Below are 22,594 nucleotides of genomic sequence, written 5' to 3'. Positions count from 1 at the left end.
CATAAAGTTTTATCTTAGTCTGCATCAGGACTAATTATTACTTGATTTGGGGAGGAAGATTTCATGTCAAAAAGTTACATTTTAGAAGATCTAACACTGAAGAAATAGAATTATTAAGCAATACCTATCTCTCTGTTTCACACAAATATTTTACATATCAGACTAGAATAATTGTCTCCTTGAAAAGAAACGCAGTCTCAGTCAGAATCATTGTCTGCCCCCCAAAAATCCATAGTCACCCATTTCAATTGTTAGATGGTATCTTTATTCCTGAGTTTCAACTAAAATATAGCAATAGAGATGCCTTTTCAAACAACACGTCTCTTCGTGACGTTATCCTTCCATGTCAGTTAGGCTCTTTGAGACTCAACGGGTGACTGTATCTAGGGTGAAACTTGACAGTTCAGGAAATAGGGCCTTCTTGGCAGGAAGCCAAACACATACATGCATTCCGCACACATTTTCCAGGCTGAGCTTTTTCCTAATTGATAAAGTAGTCAATAATGATGAGCTCCTTATGCCCTTCTTTTAGACCACTTATGCAGGACAAAATTCATGGGATCAAATTCTGTTCTCAGTTATGCTTGTATATGCATTTCCACAGGTATAATTGAGAACAGGACCTGGCCCACTTTGTCCCCTTTGTACCTAGAAGGAGCCAGTTATACTTGTATGTTTGTTGATGGGACATTGCTGATCTCTTCATCTGCTTTGGTAGCAACTTTATTCTTAGTCTTCAGAAATACTACATCAGCTCTGATGTCCGAAGCAACTCTGTGTGATAGGTATTGTTTTCTGCTGGATCTGATAAGTTGGCATTGGAGAAGATTATCTCGTTCCAGTGAACTATGTTTCCTATGGTTATTAGAGACTGTGTGTGTTCTCAACGAGTGATTCACTCAAGGAGTATGAATCTGTACTCACATATGGTGAACATCCCAGAAACAGTTGAAGCTAGGAAGCTGAAAAGATTACAGCAGCATCAACTGTGATTATATCGGTATTTGAATTGATATGTGCTGATTCTTTGCAACTCTTATGTGTTGTTCTAATCTTAGACTTTGATTATCTGTGGAGTTTATTTTGCATTGTTTCTTTAGTAGCATGTTTTTCTACAAAAAAAAAAAAATGTTTGCTGTATTTTGTTCAGTGCTGGCTATATAGCCAGATATTTGTAAAGCTTTCTTCCTACAGCTCTGCCAAAGCTCTGCTGATCTACTTCTGAGCCTCTTCTAGTATTATTGTAATGTGGACATGCTTCCACAAAGGATTAAAATATAATTAGGAATAAGGGAAATAGTAAATTCGTCATCACTTGGAATCTTTAAATCAAGATTAAAGGTAAACTCTAGCTCACCTGCAAGTTATTGGGCTTGATAGTTTTCACCTAGAAAAGAATAATTTCTTTCACGGTAGGTAATTCCTGGGTAAAATTGAATGGCCTGTGTTATGCAGGAGGTCAGACTAGATGGTCACGTGCAAAATCTAGAAGAAGCTTTAGCACTGCAGTCTAGATGAGCCAAGAGATTGCAAACCAGTGCTTTACTATGCTAATGTTTTATACCTTCTCATGGCATTTTAAAGGTTCAAGAACCCTATAGTAACTTGATTCAGGCTATGAGTCAGAGGCCATTGTAATGCATTTCAAAATTCTCTTCGAAAACTGTAAAAAGTCCTTCAATAAAACCTAGAAAATCTCTCCAAAATTGAGCAGAATCCCTGCAGTTTTTTTCCATGCACAGATTTTTTTTTAAAAAAAGAAAAGTTTAAAAAAAAATTGTCCTGTCTGATTATAACCTAGTGGGCATATCTGAATGAAACAGACTTATCATGACTGATGTTTACAACCTAGTTAAAGTGGCTGATCAGTCATCTTTTATTGGAATGATGAATTATGCATTGCAGGAATTAGCATAAGGCATACTCTGCTAGGGACCAGCCATTCTGTAAACTAAGATCCATTTGTAATGTACTTGTACAAGGAAGCAGTATCATGGGACTGTGGGATCTATCAGTAAGTGTCCCAATGTTTATGGTGTTAAAAATCTCATCTTTGCATTCAATATTAAGTGCAGCATGCATTAATGCTCCATAGAAAATGTTTCTTAGAGAATGGCCAAGATTTTCTAAAATGACTAGAAGTTTGGGTCACTCCCATTTTTGGGTGCCCAACCTGATAAAGCATAAAGGGCCTGCTTCTCATTCGGTGGATACACAGTGCTTTATGAAAATTAGGTACCGATTATCTTTTTAGATGTCTTGAGTTGGGCAGTCAAAAATGGAGGCATTCAAAATTCATATTTGCTTTTAAAAATCTATAACAGGATGCAAAAAAGGGCTAGATAAGTTTATGGAGGATAGGTCTATTAATGGCTATTAGCCTGGTTGGGCAGGGATGCAAAACCATGCTCTGAAGTGTCCCTAGTCTCTGTTTGCCAGAAGCTGGGAATGGGCACAGGGGCTAGATCACTTGATGATGAAATGTTCTGTTCATTCTCTGATGCATCTGGCATTGGCCACTATCAGAAGACAGGATACTGGACTAGATTGGCCATTGGTCTCACCTAGTATGGTCGTTCTTATGTTCTTAAAAATCGTGGTACATAATAGCTAGCTGATTTTGTACACCTGCTTTGTAGATCCGGTCAGAGACCAAGATGTCTAACACAACAATCAGAGTGAACTCTAGGGAACTCCTCCCCACGGAGCCATTCAGCCCATATTGGAGGATTCAATCTTTCATTGCTGGAACCTGCCCAATGCCTCCCTGTGAGCTGTTGAGAACTCCTCCTGGGTGGTGAGCATCCTCAACTCCCATTGAACACAGTGGGAGCTGACGGTGCTCAGCAGCATCCTATGGTTGTGCTCTAGGGTGACCAGATGTCCTGCTTTTATAGGGACAGTCCCGATTTTTGGGTCTTTTTCTTATATAGGCGCCTATTGCCCCCCACCCCATCCCGATTTTTCACATTTGCTGTCTGGTCACCCTATGTGCTCACCTCTTTGCTGGACCAAGCTCTTGTAGTATTAGAAAACTTTCATGGGGCTGGTGTCATGTTGCATTGCAATCTGTATCTGTTTTCACTGCTATGATGCAAAGTTTAAACAAATCTGCAACAAAATCATATTGGATCTGCAAACAAATATAGAAATACAATACAATGACAGAATCTTTGTATTCAGTCAGGTTTTAGTACTGTGCTAGAATCTATGTAAGTAAATTCAGCTGATGTTACAGTACCAGCCCAATGAAGAATAACAGAATAGTGCTGATCTGTGCTTGTGGGAAAGACCAAGTACAGTGGTCACCCTTTAAAAATGGCCATTGCTTTGTAATGAAATAAGTTTATCTGTTTCTCTAAGGCAAAATCAATAAGTTTTTAAGGGTGACCACTATGCATACTTTACAAATGTAGATATCACTACTGCCACCTATTGATGAAATTAAAGAATTGAAAGTGTTTAGCTAGGCCACATTTTCCCAAATAAAGATGAGAGAGAAATAGCTAAAGATATTTGTTTGAATTTGTTCCAATTAAGATATTTGTACATTGGTGTGGGTTTTAGGAGGTACTTTTTAGCTGACTTGCATTTTTGTAAAAGTAAAGGAGCTTGAAAATTGGTTCCTATCACATGTAAATACTGGGTAAAGATGAGGGTTTCATGAAGTGGGGTTACATTAAGCCCGCAGAAGGGCCAGTTCCAAAGCTCATTGAAGTCAATGTAAATCTCCCATCATTTCCTTATCACTGGTATCAGCTCCACTGGAGGTAGCAGCATGTTAACTGTAATGCTGATGGAGTATCAGCATTGTTACTACTAAGGGTATGGATGGCTACACTTACAGTTTTGCAGCGCTGGTAGTTACAGCTGTGTTAGTACAGCTGTGTAGGGCCAGCGCTGCAGTGTGGCCACATTTACAGCACTTGCAGCGCTGTTGGGAGTGGTGCATTGTGGGCAGCTATCCCACAGAGCACCTCATCCCATTTTGGCGCTGTGGCTTGTGGGGAGGGGCAGGAAGTGTGCGGGTATTTCCGCTTCCTGTTCCAATGCCCCGTGGTGCTTTGCTACACATTCCGAGCAGTTTGGTGGCACTGTGATTCTGCAGCGCTATTTCTGCGATTTTTGTTATAAATGGAGCCTGAGCTGCTGAGGACCTTGCTGATGAATGTTGCCTGCACATCATGCATGGCAGTGGAGCTATTCCTTCAGCTGCAAAGTGACAGTGACAGTGACAGTGAGGAGTCAGACGATGATATTGAATCGCCTGATGCTGAAGACAGTAAATTGCTTGTGGCAGTAACAGACGTGCTCAGCACCGTGGAACGGCGCCTTTGGGCTCGGGAAACCAGCACTGAGTGGTGGGATCACATCGTCCTGCAATCCTGGGATGACGAGCAGTGGCTGCAGAACTTTCGGATGAGAAAAGCCACTTTCATGGCACGGTGTGCTGAGCTTGCCCCTACTCTGCGGCGCAGAGACACGAGATTGAGAGCTGCCCTGCCAGTGGAGAAGCGGGTGGCTATTGCAATCTGGAAGCTGGCAACTCCAGACTGCTTCCGATCGGTGGTGAACCAGTTTGGAGTGGGAAAGTCTACCGTTGGAATGGTGCTGATGCAAGTTTGCACAGCCATTAATCGCACCCTGCTAAGAAGAACTGTGACTCTGGGGAACGTGCAGGACATTGTGGATGGCTTTGCAGAAATGGGTTTCCCTAACTGTGGAGGGGCAATAGATGGGACGCATATTCCTGTTCTGTCACCACCCCACCTGGCATCAGAGTACGTTAATCGCAAGGGGTATTTCTCCATGGTTCTGCAAGCGCTTGTGGATCACCGTGGGCATTTCACTGACATTTACTCAGGATGGCCTGGAAGGGTGCACGATGCACGCATCTTTCGGAACAGTTCCCTGTTCAGGAGGCTGAGGGCCGGGACTTTTTTCCCAAACCGCAAGATCACAGTAGGGGATGTCAAAATGCCCACTGTGATCCTTGGAGACCCCGCTTACCCCTTAATGCCATGGCTCATGAAACCGTATACAGGGAAGCTTGACAGGAGCAAGGACCGGTTCAACTACAGGCTGAGCCGGTGCAGAATGACTGTGGAGTGTGCTTTTGGCCGTTTGAAAGCCCGCTGGAGGTGTCTTTATGGGAAGCTAGATTTGGGGGAAAGCAGCATCTCCGCTATTATATCCGCGTCCTGTACCCTCCATCATAATTGTGAAGGGAAGGGTGAAAGATTCAGTGAGGAATGGACCTCCGAGGTTCGATGCCTAGAGGATGAGTTTGCTCAGCCAGAGAGCAGGGCTACTAGGGAGGCCAAGGAAAGGGCTTCAAGGATTCGGGATGCTTTAAGGGAGCAATTTGATGCTGAGAGCCGACAGTAATGTTTGGTGCCTTTGATGTGCTTTGCTCTACCTTGGTATACAATATTTACCACTTCCTGCAATAATATAACGTAGTAAAAGAGAAATAAAATCATTTATTCAACATACAGTACATAAAAGGCAAGGGGGGTTAGGGTGGTGGACTGTACATTCACAGGTTTGAATATGTCCTATTTTGATTACTATTCAATGTCTGCTGCACTTCAGGATTACTATGCTGCAGGGTAATGGGGGTGGAGTGTACAGGGTAAGAATTATAGTTATCAGGGCTGGTAGGTGATTGTACAGGTGTTGGGGGCAGCTGGGGGTAATAAGAAACTGGCTGCTGGAGAAAGTTGTTTTGTGGAAATACTGGGGAACAAGAAAGAGGGCTTTGGGAGGGCTGTGGGTTACCACAGTACATATTTGCCTGCATGGCTACGAGAGACTCGAAAGACTCAGTTTGGCGAGCCAGGAGGCTTATCATCTGCTTTGTGGTTTTTTTGGCAGCCAATTCCTTTCTCCTGCTTTCTGTTTGCCTCCATTCATGTACTGTCTGTCTCCATTCATACATTTTCTCTCTCCATTCCTGTGTCTTCCTACTTTCTCTGTTGTAATGACTCTCAACTGATTTGATCAATTCCTCTTTTGATTTTCTTGGATTTCTTCTCAAGTTCTGCAGTCTACGTGAGGCCGGTGATCCGGCTGCATTAGTCAAGGTCACTAGAAAAAAGAGAGAGAGAACCATGTAATACACAGAGGCTACATTGTTTTATTATCACACAGTGAAGGACTTTTTAGACTTTTGGTAGCATCCTTCTCACATACCTCACATAACACAGAGAGGGCAGGGAAGCTAAGTCATGGCGAGCAATGGGGTGAGTGTTTTTCCCCCAAGTTCCCCTTGGGAGTGGGAATTGACCAATGGGTCACTGGGGTTTATCTGCAATGGGTACAGGAGGTAGCTGGTGTCCTGAACAGGGGACAGTAGTGAACAGGAAGGTGGTGAGCTGCTGGCGGGGGGAGGGGGGGTTGGGCTTTGGTCCACGTTCACGCCGTCCTGCTGGTGGGGGGAGGGGAACGCACCGCGGTGCTGGATGCCTGCTTGGAGGGGGGTGCATAACACCGGAGCACACCGCGTGGCTGGCTACGTGCTAGGAGGGGGGGTGGGGAACACCGGAGCGCACCGCGGTGCTGGATGCCTGCTGGGAGGGGGGTGCATAACACCGGCGCGCACCTCGTGGCTGGCTACGTGCCTGGAGGGGGGGGGTAAACAACAGAGCGCAATGGGCTGGGGAAACACGTATCTGGCGCCCTGCACTCAAGTATCCCTAAATTCTCAACAGGGTTTCCTACTGCCAGACATATCACTGCTGCGTGTTACCTGGGAAGAGAGGGAGGGTCTTCTACAGCAATGTGGATACCGCCCTGGCCTCTATGCAGCTTGCCTGTGTGCAGCAATGGTCCCCCCACCCCTCGCTGCACAGTGGATCGAACGAGTTAGCCTGACCGGGACAAGGACCACGGTGGCTCTCCTGATCAACTTGAGAAAGCACATTGCGCACGCTCTGGCTGCAACTTTTCAAGAGATTACCGAGGCAGATTACAGAGACGTGATAGAGCAAATCAATGGGCTATTCCACGTTTAGGCATGCATGCAGGCAGCCATAACCCCAACCCTCCTCTCCCAAAACATAAAAATCTGCTTACCCGGAACACGCTCCTCTGCTTCTTCTTCACCAGCAACTTCCCGCTGCTGCGACTGGCTAGCCTCCTCCTGGCTTGAGAAGAGCTCCTGGCTGCATGTGTCCTGGGACTCCGGGGTGTCTCCCTCCATGCCAATAGCCTCACTGTCGCCTTCCTCTACACCCTCCCCCACTTCTCCCTGCTCTGAACTCTCCATCGTGCTCCTAGGATTGGCAGTGGGGTCACACCCAAGTATGGCATCCAGCTCCTGGTAAAAACGGCAGGTCGTGGGGACAGCTCCTGAGTGGCGATTTCCCTCACGGGCTTTGCAGTAAGCACTCCTCAGCTCTTTTATTTTGACCCTGCACTGCAACGCGTCCCGTTCATGGCCCCTTCTCATCAAGGACTGCGATATCTTCCCATAGTTATCATAATTTCTCCTTCTGGAGCGCAGCTGTGCTTGCACAGCCTCCTCACCCCAAACACTTATGAGGTCCTGCAGCTCTGCATTGCTCCATGCTGGGGCTCGTTTGGTGCGTGGAGGCATGGTTGCTGATTGATTGAATGATTGATTGCACTCCACACCTGACTGAGCAAACAGGAAGGGGATTTTTAAAATTCCCGGGGCATTTAAAGGAGGGGTCAGGTGAGCCCAGGGCAGTGGAGTTTGCATGATTACCAGAGAAGCTTCTAAGGTATGCTGGGATACCTCCTTATGCCACGGAGGTCAGTAAAAACGCTGGTGGGTGTCCACACTTGATGACCAGCGCTGGATCCCCTACACCCGAGGCTCGACCGGGTGTACAGCCAGCGCTGCAACCAGGGAGTTGCAGCCCTGGCCGTGCTGTGCAAGTGTGGCCACATCCTAAGTTGCAGCGCTGTAACCCCCTCACCAGCGCTGCAACTCTGTAGTGTAGCCAAGGCCTAACTTTGCTCAGGTTACCATGCTAAAAATACTGGTGCCCTGTGCAGTGCTCCCATGTTGCTTTTACAGTGCAATGGTGGGTGATTTCCCAAAATAATGAAGAGTAGGAAAGGCCAAATATAGTGCACAAATGTTGTCATGATCTGTAATATACTCACTGGTCATTTAGAAGAAGTGTAGATCATAGATATTTTGGACTTCAGGCCTGATGTGTTCTTGTTTGTTCATTTGTTTTTAAAAGAAGAGCCTTAAAGAAAAACAAAAGGAAAGTTGCTGCACTTCAGAATCCTTAAACAGACTCATAAAGACTACTTCACCATTTTGTGATAATATTCAGTAGGTTACATTATGTATGTGCATCAGAAATGGTCCTCTTGCTACGTAGAAAGAGATCAGACATGAGAGCGAACACGGATGGGGCAATGGAAGTCTGACCAAAGTGTCTCATGAGTGCTTCCTATCAGCTAATTAATATGGAAGTAATAATGGCTTTGCATTTTACACCATAGCCTAAGGAGTAATTACTGAAAAGATGCTGAATGCTATAAATGGGAGGAAAATCTCTAACCCTAATAAAGATAAATAGACCTTTGCATGAGTGACTTGTGGGACAATACCATCATAAAATACCTATGGTCTTATACATTTCTAAAGTGTGACACTAAAATTTTATTCAGGATCTAGAGTAAAATCTATAGACTTTTGGTGATAGTGTATGATATTTATTCAGAAATGTTCCAGTTCCTGAAATCTTTATTCACTTTTCATTAAGGTAAACTGTCCATTAATGTCCAGACTTAAGAATGGAAAATTTGCCTCAGTGATGGCTACAGGATTTGAACAATATAAAATGAATTATATACAGTAACTCCTCACTTAAAATCGTCCTGGTTAGCGTTGTTTTGTTGTTGTGTGGCTGATCAATTAGAGGACATGCTCATTTAAAGTTGTGCAGTGTTCCCTTCTAACGTCATTTGGCAGCTGCCTGCTTTGTCCACTGCTTGCAGGAAGAGCAGCCCGTTGGAGCTAGCTGGTGGGGGCTTGGAACCAGGGTGGACCGGCAGCCCCCCAATCAGCTACCCAGTCCCCTATGTTCCCTGTGTGGCATCCGCCCAACAGGCTATTGATTGCCAGCAATTCCTCCCCGCACCGCCATGTGCTGCTCTTGCCCTCTGCCTTGGAGCTGCTTCCAGGAGCCTCCTGCTTGCTGTGCAGGGGGAGGGGGAGGAAGGAGGACTAATGTCAGGGTGTCCCCCTCCCCCCTGCTCCTGCACCCCACTTACCTCATCTCCATGGCGGGGGGTGGGCGGTGACGTGACAGGGCTCAGGACGGAAGGAGCTTCCTGGGAGCAGCTGCTATCTCAACTTGCTGATCTACTTAACAAGACAGTGTACTTAGAGTGGGGTCAGCCTACTTAAAGGGGCAACTTGCATCTCTCTCTCTCACACAGGGTGTGTGTCTCTGTCTGCCATGCTGTCTCCCCTCCCTCCATTTGTGCTGCCTTGTAGAGTGTGAGGCTACATTAACAACAATGTGTTAACCCTTGAGGGCTCACCCAAAAGCTACTTCATCATTTAGCAGTAAGGCATTCCTTGGGAAATATCGCACCTTCTTCCACCCTCTGACTTCACCTCAACCAAGCTTCACAATTATCATCGCTGTGTACAGTATTAAATTGTTTGTTTAAAGCTTACAGTGTGTGTGTGTGTGTGTGTGTTTCCCTAAAATATAGTCTTTTGTCTGGTGAAAAAAATTTCCCTGGAACCTAACCCTATTTACATTAATTCTTATGGGGAAATTGGATTCGCTTAACATCATTTCGCTTAAAGTCGCATTTTTCAGGAACTTAACTACAATGTTAAGTGAGGAGTTACTGTATGATGGTTGAAACAGACCATCTTTGGATTTAGAATGTTTATTGACCCAAAAGTTCTTATAGGAGGGAAAAAAAGATTAATCTTTTTTACTTCCAGTGATACCTGTCCAACTATACAGTACAGTACAATACACTTTTCTATGATATACAACACCATTTCACTCAAGTAGCTGAACAGAGTCTGGAAAGTTGATATGAAAAGCTTGTTTCTGAAAGCGTTTCTCTCTTAAATAGCTGTGAAACTACCATTCTAGCTCAGAGTCACTGAAGAGATGCTTTCAATTATTTTAGGTCTGAAATGTAAATTTTTCAGGGAGGGGAGGGAAGAGCTGTATAAAACTTAAACTTCATTGGGCCAAATTTGGCCCCAATTAATGTTAGGCTTTCTGACATTTTGGATAAGAATGAGATACTGTGAATTATTTCAAACCTTTTGTGCATAACAGCCTCCAGACAATGCAGCTGGAAGTGGCTAGGTTGATTAAGCAAGTTCTTGCATCCTTTGCTTCTTAAATGATACTTATGCGTTGATAGCATGGTGAAAAAGAGTCCTTTTTTAAAATTCAAGCAGAATTAACGGATATCAACTGTGCTAGGATTTTCACCTCATTGGAGAGAGAAATATTTTAAAAACATATTCTGCAGGATAAATAGCTCAGTTCATCAGAAGGTTATCCTACAGGTAATCATCTGTAGCACTTGCCTCTGATTGTCAATATAATTAGCACAGGTTTAAATAGACCTACATCTGAACTGATCCTTAATGATACCAGGGATTGGATTACTAACTTCTCCCTTTGTTTCATCCTATTTTAAAGTCTGTTTCAGAACCTAAATATTAGGTTTATTTGGGTACCACATGTATTGTCTTCTGGAAGTACATCGAGGTACATATGCACATGCACACAACCCCCTACAAGTTGCTAGCTCTTTCTCTGCAAAGAAAGAGCTTCAATTTCTCTAGCAATCTAATATTTTGTGTACTGGACTAAGATTTCCAGCATTGCTGAAGTTATCAGGATTCAACACTATGGTAGCCTTAAAGGGACAGATCATCATATCACACTATTAATAAATACAGAAATTAATGGCTCTGAAGGACTTAGTTACAGACAGACAGCCTTTGGCAGTCAGTAATGAGCAGGATTAATATAGAGGGAACATGGACTGCTAGTCAGAGGTCTGGTTGGGCTGCAGTGGCGGCCATTTCCGCTCAGATAGGGTGTGCGCTGGAGCACTTTTTATTTAATACTTTTGCTGTGATGCTTGCTTAATGCCATTGGGCAGTTCTAGTTGCTGGGAAGAATGTTGTGGGGAGTAGGAGTGAGAAAAAGGTGATTGAACTACAGGGTGCTGAGGAAAGGAACATAGTTGTTTTCACTATAGTGTGTTCTTCAGGAAGATCCATGCTGGTGATGGAACCTTGACAGTGCAATGCTTTCTCAACACAGCTGAGATCACTCACCACACTGGGCCATTATTGTGTTGCCCATCCAGAGACAATACCCATCTGGCTAAAGTCCTGTCTTAGCTTTATTATAGCCGGTGAATAGTGATGTATCCCACAACTCAGGCTTCATCTGATGTACAATGTCAGAACCACAATGCATTTTGTAATCTGTTTTCCTCGGATGTGTGATTTTAAATTCCTGTTATTTCTGAATATCAATACCAAATACAAGTAAAGCACAGTGCCAAGCCCCTGAACCCAAATGTGAACATCAGAACCCATTCATAGTCCTTTCTGAAGTCAGTAGAAACTAGTTTAACAACACCCCAATAGATCCCCACCTGGTGGGGATCACCTGAGTGCTCTCAGGTAATGGTAAGGTGAAACTTCCATTTCCCAACTCATTGCTATTATTTTATGGTTGTTAACAAATGTCACACAGGTAATATTAATCTTTATTAAACTTGTCCTGAACTACCCACATCAGATTAGCCCTTATGCTAGGGCAGGTGAATGTGCAATGTATCTTGATGTAACTCAATGTAAAATAATAAAAAGATCCGGTCAGGTATTTTGTGTGCTGCATCAAACTGGTAGAGAAGAGCTAATCTGGAATAATTTATTTTTTGAGTGGATCAGATACTCACCAGGATTAGGTTATTTGAATTATCCTTGCATGGCTTGAATTTATCATCCATAATTCATTTTTTTTACCTGTGCTTTTGGTTTTTTTTTTATAGTAGCAGCTAACGTCTAGACATCATCTTGTACTATTATTCATTCCAGACAGCTGCTCTTTGTACAGTGTTCTCCATATCCTAAACTACAATTTGTGCACATGATTGGCCATTGCTATAGGGAATATTTTAACAAACTGGAAACATACAGGCTCCCTGGGTTGGAATCCGGAGTAGTGGGCAGTTCCAGGTTCCCTCACTGGTGAAGTGTTGTAAGCCCCAAGAAGGGGATAAAGGTTCATTTGGAAGACCAAGCAAAAGGCTGAATTTAAAGGGCCCAGAGCTGGGGCTGAAGACCCTGTTGAGGGCAGATAGAGGTTTTGTTTGCTGTTTGCTACTCAGAATTAGTTTGTTTTAATTGTGTGACCCAGCCAAAAGGCTGAGCCACAGAAGACCTGCTAAGCAAGGTTGACAGCCAACAGGGGCACCAGGAGCAGAAAAAGGACTGCAGTACCACACACACCAGCAGGAGGCACTCAAGAAGTGAGTAGCCCCCATTACAATCTGCCATTGTATTGCCCAATCACCAAGCTTTACTGGGTCCTTCTGGAGTTCCTCGCAATCCTCTCTAGATTAAATTATCTGGAAATTTTATCAGATCAATTCATTAATAAATATTACCATAGAATCATAGGACTGGAAGGGGTCAAGAGGTCATCTAGTCCAGTCCCCTGCACTCATGGCAGGACTAAGTATTATCTAGACCATCCCTGACAGGTGTTTGTCTAACTTTCTCTTAAAAATCTCCAATGATGGAGATTCCACAACCTTCCTAGGCAATTTATTCCAGTGCTTAATAACCCTGACATTTAGGAAGTTATGCACCTCTAATCCCAAAACAGGTCTTTGGAGCACTTCATAATTAGCTTTCTTCCATGTTGAAGATTGGCCACTTATTCCTACTTCTATTTCTCCCAGTTAATCTAGTCCACACCAGAATGTAACCTCTCATTTTATGACTAGTTAGTATCCTTCATAGCCTGCTGGAAAAGACTTTAAACTTGTTAAAGTCCAAGAACATTATATCTGTCTATTCTCCTTGATTCCTGCCATAATCTTCTTTCAGCTAAAAACCCTAGTCTCAGTTTTGCCAGAAGCTGGGAATGGGCGACAGGGGATGGATCACCTGTTCCATTCATTCATTTCGGGGCACCTGGCATTGGCCACTGTCAAAAGACAGGCTACTAGGCTGGATAGACCTTTGATCTGACCCACTGTGGCTGTTCTTATGTTCTTAAAGGGGAAAAGACAACATTCCATCTGGATAAAGCTTTCCCACTCCTCAGTGGTTCAGCATGCTGCCTTTGCCATCCTTCCAGCCCAAGAAACAAGAGACAAGGGCAGAGATTCAAAACCAGGCTTTACACAGACCACCATGCCAACCTTTACCATTCTAACGCCATCTGATTGATTTCCTGAAGAAAAGTTTGTTGGGTCATCCACAATAAACTGCACGCAAACAGGAAAAAAAGGCAATTAAGATGCACCATTTTTTTTTGGTTTTTTTTTAACTTCGTTTATTTGAATGGATGCTTTCCAGCACCCTAGAGTTCGGATTGTAAATCCAATTGTTCTGCTCCTGTCAGTAGCTGACTTCTTGGTGTAAAAGGTGGCTCCGACCCTACTCTCCAACGTGAGCAAAAGAAAGGAAAGAGCAGTGGAGACATTAAGGACGTGAAGCTAAGCCCCTCAAGGTCAATTTGAGCTATTCCACTGACTTCAGTGGGCCTTGAATCCTACCTTGGTTGAGCTTGATCAGTATAATGTGAGCAACATGGTATGCTCTCTACGGAGTGAACATCTTTACAGTGGGGATTCCAGTTGCTCTAGATTTCATAGCAGAAGTTAATTTCTTATTTGGAATCTTGGTAGGGTATTTTCTATTTTGATTGTATTTATATTCTTAAGGCAACACCAGTCTGACACACTCTAATATCCAGAGAACAAAGGGAGGCAGAAATGGTTTTACAAGCAATGGGAGGCAAGAAAAGCTTACACACATACCTCTTTTCTTCTGTCCTATGCCTGAGTATGACAATCGAGCTGCTTGGATCAATCTGCTCTTTACAAGGAGCAGGGGTGGCTCCAGGCCCCAGCATGCCAAGCACGTGCTTGGAGCGGCATGTCACGGGGGCGCTCTGCCGGTCGCCGGGAGGGCGGCAGGCAGGCAGGCAGCCTTCGGTGGCATGCCTGCGGAGGGTCCGCTGGTCCTGAGGCTTCGGTGGAGCCACGGGACCAGCAGACCCTCCGCAGTCACGCCTGTGGGAGGTCCACCGGAGCCGCGGGACTGGCGACCGGCAGAGTGCCCCCCGTGACATGCCGCCGTGCTTGGGGCAGCGAAATGTCTAGAGCCGCCCCTGACAAGGAGATGCTGACTAGTAACCAATTCACACTAAGCAAAGAGGGTAGATGGAATGAACTTCCCCTCTTATGGAAACTGGTGAATACGGTAGCACTGCTAATTACTACATAGCGAATGGTTTGGAAGCAGCACAAGGAATAGGCACAGTTCAACATCTGACTTAGTGTGCTTTTTGCAGCTGTAATGGGATTTCTATTGTGAGCTTGAAGCAGGACCTCAGGGGTCCTGGATCCTGATTTAATGGCTTTCATTCATTTGTGTGGATATTCATAATAGACAAAAAACCTTGAAGTTAATGCACTGAATTTCACATACTGCCATTTGAACATGCATGCCAAGATGCAAAATATTTTCTATCATAACAAATAGATTTTTTTAACTTAAATTAACATCTGAATTTATGCTGCCTAGTCAAATGGCTTGTCCCATTTATGACCATTTTCATGCTATGCTTTACTCATACACTTAAATATATTTGACCAGATCATTTATTTTTCAAGAGCTGGTTCACTTTGGTCTGTTGGAGATAAATGTTCCAGGTACCGAATACCCAGTAACAATAACTGCATGTTTTTCCAGTGGTTTTGGCTAGCTCATGCCTTGTCCTTGCTTTAAATGCATTTCTTTCCAGACAAAGCGGTGGTGTGTATATATCACAGTTCCGTAGGTTTTGACTGATTAGATTGCTCTCCAGAATAAGACATAACCCAGGGTAACCTGCCCCCAGGCTGTAGCCACACACTGCCTTGCCTCAGAATAGAAAAAATAAAATAAATGGAGCAGGTGTTATAGTAGTTCCCCCAGGTGGGGGAAAAATCTTGTCTACAGTATATGTGGATCTGTGGTTGTCATGTGTAAACCACTCACTGAATTTGTCTCAGGTAGATTAGCATAGATCTAATTTTATCATTTGACTGCTTCAGAACATTATAGATATACCCACCAAGTAGAACATATCTGTTGTCAGGTAATATACAGCATGAACATTGGATTTGCCAGACTAAATCCAATTTCTTTTAATATAATATTTTATGTTTACATAATAATAAATATTTAATGCTTATAAACCATTTCTGATATTTATCTCATTCTTAAAATTCACAAAAACTGAAATTTAAAAAGGATTGAGTTTCTGGTAACTAAACTCTTGGGTACCTTTTTGCATTGTCATGAAAAACTATCATCGATTATGAAGCAGAATTCCCATTTTATTAATTTTATAGAACTCTGATCCAATCTTACTCCCACTGAAGCCATGTTGAGTTTTTCCATTTATCTCAATAGGAGCAGGATCAAGTGCTTAAGCTGTGTTTCCTGAAATGAGAAATTCAGTTAAGATCTTTTAAATTATATCACTAATGCTACTAAACTCTGCTTCATTATTAAATAAAAAGCTGTAGCCTGCAAGATCTAAGCAGAAGTATCTTTACTCACTTGAGATGTGCAGGATCAGGCTCTAAATATGAAAATACAGCAGACGGTGAGAATATTTGGGTAAATATTATAACAGCATATACTGTCTAAATAATTTTAATTGATCAGTTACCTATTCCATGTTTCTTTTGAATTTGTTTAATTTTGGCTGTCTTTAAAGCAAAGGCTTGAGAATTAATATATGTATATATTTTGATTAACAAAATATAAGGACAAATAATAAATTAGAAAAAGTAAAATAAAAATGGTTGTGTGACAGCAGAGACAAAGTTTAAGTAAATTACCTGAAGGGACAGATCCTCAGTCTGTGTACATTGTTGTATCGTCACTGAAATCACCAGAGCTATGACAATTTACAACAGTTGAGGATCTGCCCCAGGAGGCTTAAGTTTATCTAGAAGTCACAAAGTGGCAAATTTATTCTGATTGTGTACCATTCTGGGGAGGCAATTTTGATACTAATAGGTATATCCAGTGGCGTGCTGTGACAATTTTAGTAAGGCACACACCAGCTCACTTATATCTTAGGTGGTCCAAAATGGCATCCTCTGTGCAGCATGAACTTGCATGTACACTGCATGTGAGCAGGGCCGGCTTTAGGCCAATTCCACCAATTCCCCCAAATCGGGCCCCGCTCCTAAGAGGGCCCCGCACCCAGTGAGACTCTCTTCCCTGGCTAGAGGCGCCTTTTTAATTTTTACTCACCTGGTGGCACTTCGGGTCTTCGGCAGCACTTGAGTGGCAGGTCCTTCGGTGCCACCGAAGATCTGGAGCAAGTGAAGGACCTGCCGCCAAAGACTCGGAGCACCGCCTGGTGAGTACAAGCTCCATGTGTTTTTTTACTTTTTTTTTTTTATAGTCATCCCTGCCAGGCCCCCGTTGAAACTATTCGAATTGGGCCTCGCACTTCCTAAAGCCAGCCCTGCATGTGAGGTCACACTGTGCGGATGTTTGTTCTACAAAATCGTATCCTCATGGCCTCAACAGAATCATCCTACAAATCAGATTTGATCCGCAGGTGGAAGCTGGACAATGCACAGAAGGTCAGGCATGCTAAGCCTCCAAACCATGGCCATGCTGTTTCCATGTGCCTCAAAGCTGAGGTAGCAGTTTAGGGGAGCCCTGCAAATGCCAGTGCTTGGTGCAGAGCCACTGGGATCCTGCCCCCCAGCACTGTCACAGTCCCTTTCATCCCAGGCTTCCACACACACAACCGTGCCCCCCTTAATAACATCCAAATCCCCACTCCCCTACTGCTCCATGGAGGAGTTATGGGGAGTGGTGGCAAGGGGTGGTTAGGAGGACTGTGTGGCAATGTGGGGGGGACATGGGAGATTAGTGGATAGTGAGAGGGGTGGAGGGGTCATCCATGTCCCCTGTTAATGCCCCGTCCATGTCCTCCTTGCTCAGGTCTGTCAAACTAAGACTTCCCAAGACAAACAGGCACCTCCAGCTGCAAATCACCCCCTCTCCCTGCCCCCTGTTATAATGAATAATTCATGTAATCTCTAAAAACTACCTGTTTCAGTGCTAGCCGTGTGAAAATAAAGCCATGTCAAATGGAAGCTAACTGAATCTGCTCAGCATGCCCATTTTCTCAGATCAGTAAAAGGACATCAATAGAATTGTTTGCCTTTGTGTAATGTGTGGTTTCCTTTGGAAGTTTTACTGACCCAGGTCTCCTGCACAGAAGAGAAACACTTTTGAATTTACACACATCCATTCAGTACTGTATATAATGCACTTCCATTTCTTATTTTACAGAGATATCAAACCTGACAACATACTGCTGGATGAGCACGGTGAGTTCCTAAGATTATTTTATCCCCAACATTTCAATTTCATGGGCTGCACCAGTGGCTCTGTGATTAGTGTTGTGTGAGTTCATCAGAGAAACTGGGTTCATATGTCAAGTCTGGTCTTTCTCTGCAGCAACTTGTCTGTCAGATTGTCAGCCGTCTTGATAGGCTCCAAGTAGAGTGGTCTTCAGCTATTTGGGTAGACTTCACCCAAACAATTAATAATCACATATTCCATCATGTATTCTTTCCAATATGCCATTCTACAAAGATTGTAGTGTTACCTATTGTCATATTTAATCAGATCTTCAGTTCTGAAGCATTTTTCTCTCACATAAAAGACACAGGCTGAATGTTTGAGCTTTGATAAGTAACTGGGCCAACTATGTGTTATACACTCACATCCAGATTGGATTTGTGCTTTAGCAATTTCTGGTATGAGAGTGGCAGGCCATTCAAAATGGCACTCTCATCTGCCTCTGTTTCCAGTATTGTCAAATCTTTTGATTGCAAATCTGATGACACTTAATGTTATGGGTTGTTGTCTTTTTAAAGCCTCAGTTCCTGGAATTCTGTAATTATGTGGAAATCTCTATTTTTATTTAAAAATACAAGGACGTTTTTAGCCCTCATGTCTGGGCACAGAAGCTGACTCTGAGCATGCTGGGGATGGTGTGGGGGCTCTGGCCACTGTCACCAGAAGCTGAGCCTGCGGGGGAGCAGCCTGCTGCTGCTGCTGCAGCCAGGTGCTCTCCCAGGCAGCTGCTGTGCTGCACTGGGCAGCATCCGGGAGTGGCTCCAGAGCCTGGCTATCAGGCAAGCATCCAAACAGCCGGGAGGAGCCAGGCTAGCACAGCAGGAGGACAGAGCCTCCCACCTAGCTAACATGGGATGGGGAGAAGGGGATGGGGAGAGTGCGGGGGCCCCAGGCTGGAGATGAGGCAGGGAGAGGAGGAGTCACATGGAAGGTGACAATGGGAGAGTTCACATGGGGGTGTCACATGTTCCCCCCCTTAGCTGGTGTCCCCCTTTGTGTCCTTCCCACTAGTCAGCTCTGGCAGGGCTCCTAGGCGAATGCGAGATGGTACCGGCAGCGGTGCTGAAGGAAGCCGGGCGGACATGTGTAAGCCATGGCCGTGCTGGAAGAGCGTGCCCAGTAGCACCACCCAAATGTCAGGTGGACTGCGTCTGCATGGGAAGGGGACCCACTGACTGTTCTGCCCTGGGGCCTGGAATTGCTGTCGGCGGGCTTGATGGTCTGTATGCCACTTTTGAGGCATAAACTTAAGCTTCTTAAAGATATACATTGTGCCATGGACATTTATTTATATTTTTATATTTAACATGTTGATTACAGAAGCTGACAACATTTTTGCAAAGGAATTTAACTTTTAAAATTCTGCTTAGATTTGTTTCTATTTAGAATTTCTTTATTGATGCACCTGAAAGGGCAGTTTCACAGAGCTGAAAACAACTACGAGCCACATCAGCTGGGAGGAAGAATTTAATCAGAAGAATGTGAATGATAATTGGGAATTGTTTTAGAACACTTCATGGGATGCCTGAAAGCCACAACTGAGGAAGATGGCATATTGGTTTAAAAACTGACCAGGTTTAGTGGGGAAGTGAAGGCAACTACAGTGGAGTCGCATCATAGGTGCATCTAACTTACACGATTTTTACTATATGTGCTCAGCAAAACAAAACAAAAAAGAGAAAAATAACAATTTAAATACTGTACCTGTAGTGCAGGCAATTCCGCCCGCTATTCCACTCAATGAGCATTTGACTATATGCAATTTTCACATTACATGCTGACTTCAGAACCTAACCCCTGCATAAGATGTGACTCGTCTGTTATAACAAATAAATATACCAAATGGCAATAAAGGGAAGTTGATAATAATGAATATAAATCAGAAGCTAGCAATTGTAGAAAATTGACCAGGGAAGCAAAGGGACGCAAGGAGAAATTTATGGCCAGCAGAGTTAAGGACTGCAAGAATGAGATTTTTAACTATATTGGGAACAGAAAGTATCCTGACAATGGCATTGCTTTATTACTAGATGGAAATGGTAGAATTACCAATAATAGAATCATAGAATATCAGGGTTGGAAGGGACCTCAGGAGGTCATCTAGTCCAAAATGCAGATTATGGAAATATACCTATCTCATAGAACTGGAAGGGACCCTTAAAGGTCATTGAGTCTAGTTCCCTGCCTTCACTAGCAGAGCCAAGTACTGATTTTGCCCTAGATCCCTAAGTGGCCCCCTCAAGGATTGAACTTGCAACCCTGGGTTTAGCAGGCCAATGCTCAAGCCACTGAGCTATCCCTCCCCCTAAAAAGGCAGAAGTGTTCATAAATATTTATTTGGGAAAAAATAGATGACATAGTCTCATATGATGAAAAACCTCTTTCCATTCCACTAATATTTCAGGAGGATGTTAAACAGCAGCTACTAAAGTTAGACATTTTAAAATTAGCAGGTTCAGATAACTTGTTTCCAAGAGTTTTAAAAGAGCTGTCTGAGTAGATCACTGGACCATTAACACTGATTTTCAGTAAGTATTGGAACATGGGGGAAGTTCCAGAAAACCAAAAGAAAGATAATGTTGTGCCAATATTTAAAAAAGACAAACAGGTTGATCCAGATAATTATAGGCCTGTCAGACTGTGATGAGGGTGTTCACACCACACTAATCTTGATGGGTCTAAAGTGGTTCGGAAAGGCAAATTAACTTTACAGGAAACACCTGAGGGAAGACTTAGGCTTGACTGATGCTAATTGATGATTAAGCCCAGGTTGAGCTTGTAGAAAGTCAGTAAGGGAGAGCAGAAGGGGACTGTAGTGTAGAAGTCTGTAATCATTCTCTGGCCTTGTGAGGAGAGAGGGAGACGATGCAGGAAGGCGGGGGCAGAGGGGGCACAGAAAACTGAGATCCTGACCCTGATGGAAGGGGTTTACTCCAAAGAGTGGTAAAGAAAGTTGTTGGAGCAGGAGACAGCCCAGGAAAATGGCAGAAAAGTTTGAGATGGTACAGACCTTGGCTGCTGATTGTAGGATCCCTGGGCTGGAACCCAGAGTAGTGGGTGGGCCCAGGATCGTTTACCAGCCGCTAGGAAATTGGCACAGTCTTGAACAGCAAGGCTATCTGGATTGGCACCAGGACAACTGGTCTGGTGAGACTTTTGTTACCCTTGGAAGGGGAAAATAGTGACCCAGCCAGAGGACCAAGCCACAAGCAGGAAGCACTGTGACTCCTAGAGAGCACAGTGCCCACAGCACAAGTGACAAAAGGAAGGCAGCATCAGGCTGGGTGGAGCTAATCTCCATACTCAGCCATAAAGAGGTGCCTTAATAATTTACTTGTTAGTAAGGCAGCAGACAGTAATATAACTGTGTATGTGTCGGTCTTGGCTCTTATAACAACCCCAGCAACAAATGTAGCCCATTACACAGGCTGACATCAATCCAGGCTAAGCTAATGGAGTGGCTGATGCATGACTCAATTAATAAAGAATTAAAGGAATGTAATGCAATAAATGCCACTCAACATTTGTTTAAGAAAAATAGATCCTATCAAACTAACTAGATATCTTTTTTTGATGAATTTACAAGTTTGGCTGATAAAGCTAATATTGTTTATGCAATAGACTTAGACTTCTGTAAGGCATTTCACTTGGTACTGCATAATATTTTGATTAATAATCATAATATCATCAAATTGACATGGTACACCTTAAATGGATTAAAACATGGCTACCCAACAGGTCTCAACATGTAACTCTAAACAGGGAATCATTATCATCAAGCAGGTGTTTCTAGTAGGGTCCTTCAGGGATTGTTTCTTAGCCAGGAGGTCAGACTAGGTGATCACAATGGTCCCTTCTAGCCTTGGAATCTATGAAATCTGTATATTTTGAGACAGTTTATGACTTACCTTCTAGTCACATAGGCCTTCATCAATGGTCCTCTCTTTTTTACTATTTTTTCCAGAAACTGGGAATGAATGGCAGGGGATGGATCACTTGATGATTCCCTGTTCTATTCATTCCCTCTGACACACCTGGCATTGGCCATCAGAAGACAGGATACTGGGCTAGATGGACCTTTGGTCTGACCCACTATGCCTGTTCTTATGTTCCACATCTTTATTGTCACGGAGTCACCGGGCGATGCTCTGGAACTGCTCCCCACCAAGTCAGTCAGGACTTTGGGGATCCTCCTCTCCCTTGGAGCAGACTTGTTCAGGGCAAGAAGCTCACACAGCTTCACCTCCTGGGTCTCTCCTTGGAGCATTCAGCATCCTCTGCCCCTCCGTGCGCTTCCCACAGCGAGTCCACCCCAGCGGGGTCCTGGGGAAGCCACCGGGTTCTGCACCCCCACTTCGCAGTCAGACGTGACTCTCAGCCAGCCAGTAAAACAGAGGTTTATTCGATGACAGGAACAGGGTCTAAAACAGAGCTTGTAGATACAGCGAACCGGACCCCTCGGCTGGGTCCATTCTGGGGGGCAGTGAGCCAGACCCACAGGTCTGCCCTCCACCCTTGACCCCAGCCAGCTCCAGACTAACAACCCCTCCCAGCCCCTCCTCTCTGCTCAGCCCCTTTCCCGGGCCAGGAGGTCACCTGATCCCTTTGTCTCCAACACCTTCAGCTGGCACCTTTGCAGAGGAGGGGCCCAAGCCATCAGTTGCTAAGAGACAGAGTGTCAGGCATTTAGGTGCACTGGCCATTGCTCTGCCAGATACTTAAGAACTGCCATGGGGACACTGAGGCACCAACACAGTATTCAGAGAAAACATTAAGAACTTTCCCAGTTCGTCACATTTATCATTTCATGGTCTCATGCATTCACATGGGTTAAAGTATCATTTCTTTGCTATTGACACTCAGACCTACTTCTACACCTTGGATCTGTTTTGCACTGTCCAATTTTACAGCTCTCACTAT

The 22,594-nt window shown here is 44.1% G+C and overlaps 1 protein-coding gene across 2 annotated transcripts in view; it reads left to right on the top strand.

Annotated features, from left to right (window-relative positions):
- The window catches only part of STK32B (serine/threonine kinase 32B), a 257,437-nt gene that overhangs the window by 161,726 nt on the left and 73,117 nt on the right, over positions 1–22,594 (top strand). For both annotated transcript variants that reach the window (XM_030565483.1, XM_030565484.1), the window contains one exon: positions 17,603–17,640. In XM_030565483.1, coding sequence (XP_030421343.1) covers positions 17,603–17,640 — 38 coding nt within the window. The remainder of the gene's footprint in view (positions 1–17,602; positions 17,641–22,594) is intronic.

The sequence above is a fragment of the Gopherus evgoodei genome, chromosome 5 (genome assembly GCF_007399415.2).
Source record: "Gopherus evgoodei ecotype Sinaloan lineage chromosome 5, rGopEvg1_v1.p, whole genome shotgun sequence".
Classification (NCBI taxonomy): Eukaryota; Metazoa; Chordata; order Testudines; family Testudinidae; genus Gopherus; species Gopherus evgoodei.
This window is presented reverse-complemented; position numbering and strand designations above follow the sequence as displayed.